At 59.6% G+C, this 1,407-nt stretch overlaps 1 protein-coding gene across 1 annotated transcript; it reads right to left on the reverse strand.

Annotated features, from left to right (window-relative positions):
* Positions 1–145: 145 nt before the first annotated feature.
* Positions 146–607, reverse strand: MNEG_8709 (hypothetical protein; the record flags this gene model as incomplete). Its single annotated transcript, XM_014042815.1, has 1 exon — positions 146–607. One exon carries the CDS (start codon positions 605–607, stop codon positions 146–148), a length of 462 nt encoding a protein of 153 aa, XP_013898269.1.
* Between the last annotated feature and the right edge of the window lie 800 nt (positions 608–1,407).

The raw sequence follows: 1,407 nt of genomic DNA on the forward strand, positions 1-1,407 counted from the left end.
AGTCAGGAGGGGCGCCTGGTTGGGGTTTTAATTGAGGATTGGACGTGCTTGGCGTGATAACGGCGTACGCGGCCACTCTAGTTTTGCAGCCGATCGCAGCTGGCTAGAGCCACACGCAGGCGCCGGTCTGACGGTGCAAGTGTTATCAAACAGCTGCCGAGCAAATAGCGAAAGGGGATGCCCGCCAGTTGCCTTCATCAACGCTCGCCTGCGCAAAGCGGGCGTCCGCCGCCGCCCACTCCTTGTAAAGAGCCGCCAAGTCAACCCCCAGGTTGAAGTAATCGGCCAGCGCCGCCTCATCAGCGCCGGCATCGTCAGGCAGGCCCGCGCCGCGCGCGACGACGCGCCATGCCACGTCGTCCGCCTCCTGGCGCAACGAGACCACGCGCCGCCCGATCACGCCGGTGAACTCCCCTGAGGCGGTGCGGCGCCAGCGGAATGACTGACCCGTGGGTAGAGTGAAGTCGAGAGTCAGCTCGCGGCGCGGCGTGCCGAGGCGCCGCCAGGCGACGGCGCCGCAGTGCGCGACGGCGGGGGCGGCGTCCGCTGCTGCAGCGGTCTGCTGGGGGTGCGGCGTCGGGCCGGCTGCTGCGGTGGCGATGCGCATGGCAGAGAATTTACTCGCTCTTGATTTGTAGCGCGGAAAGAGGGCGGGTCGAACGGCGGGCAGCATCAATGGCGGGAGATCATTTGATCAACGCGCAAGCAACCTTGTAGGATATCGCAATGCCAGAAGGAGATGTCTCACGACGGAGTTTTGTCGTGAAATACGCGCCAGAGTACGACACCGTTTGTGTGTCACATTTGTTCAGCTCGGAGGTGCCAGGCAACTGGACTGTTGTCTGCGCACATCTCTGCAGCGTTCGCACTGCTCGTGACCATGGTTGGGAGGGTGTGCATGTTTCACGCGGTCTACAAGGCCTGGCGAGCTGTATCGCATTTTGATTTGTGCTACAAGTCCCGGTACAACAGGTCCGGGCAAGTAGACCGTGCCGGTGTCGCGTTGCACACTCTGCGAGCTTGAGCTGCTTGCAGCGCTGCTGCACGTGCGGCTGCCCGCTCGCCGTTGACAGCTACGAGCAGTGTCGAATTCAAAGAATGTGACGTAAATTTTGAGTTGCGGGTTGCACCCATATGCTTACATGCTCTGCTGCTTGCCGTGTACCGTGTTTGCTCCAGCGGTTGAAAAATTGATTGAGCGTTTGTTAGGCCGCCACTCCTGGATGCCTTCAGTTATGTAGCAACCCGGGTGGTCATGGGAGTGCGGGCAGGCAGGATTTCCTATGGAAAACTCGAAGTTTTTGCCGTCCCCATGGAGCATGGTGCCGCATATGATGAAGTCTGTTGCATAGTTATAGTGAACAAGGGGAATTATGTACATTTTGACTGCGAATACTGCAATCTACA

The sequence above is a fragment of the Monoraphidium neglectum genome, assembly GCF_000611645.1.
Source record: "Monoraphidium neglectum strain SAG 48.87 unplaced genomic scaffold scaffold01686, whole genome shotgun sequence".
In the NCBI taxonomy this organism is placed as follows: Eukaryota; Viridiplantae; Chlorophyta; class Chlorophyceae; order Sphaeropleales; family Selenastraceae; genus Monoraphidium; species Monoraphidium neglectum.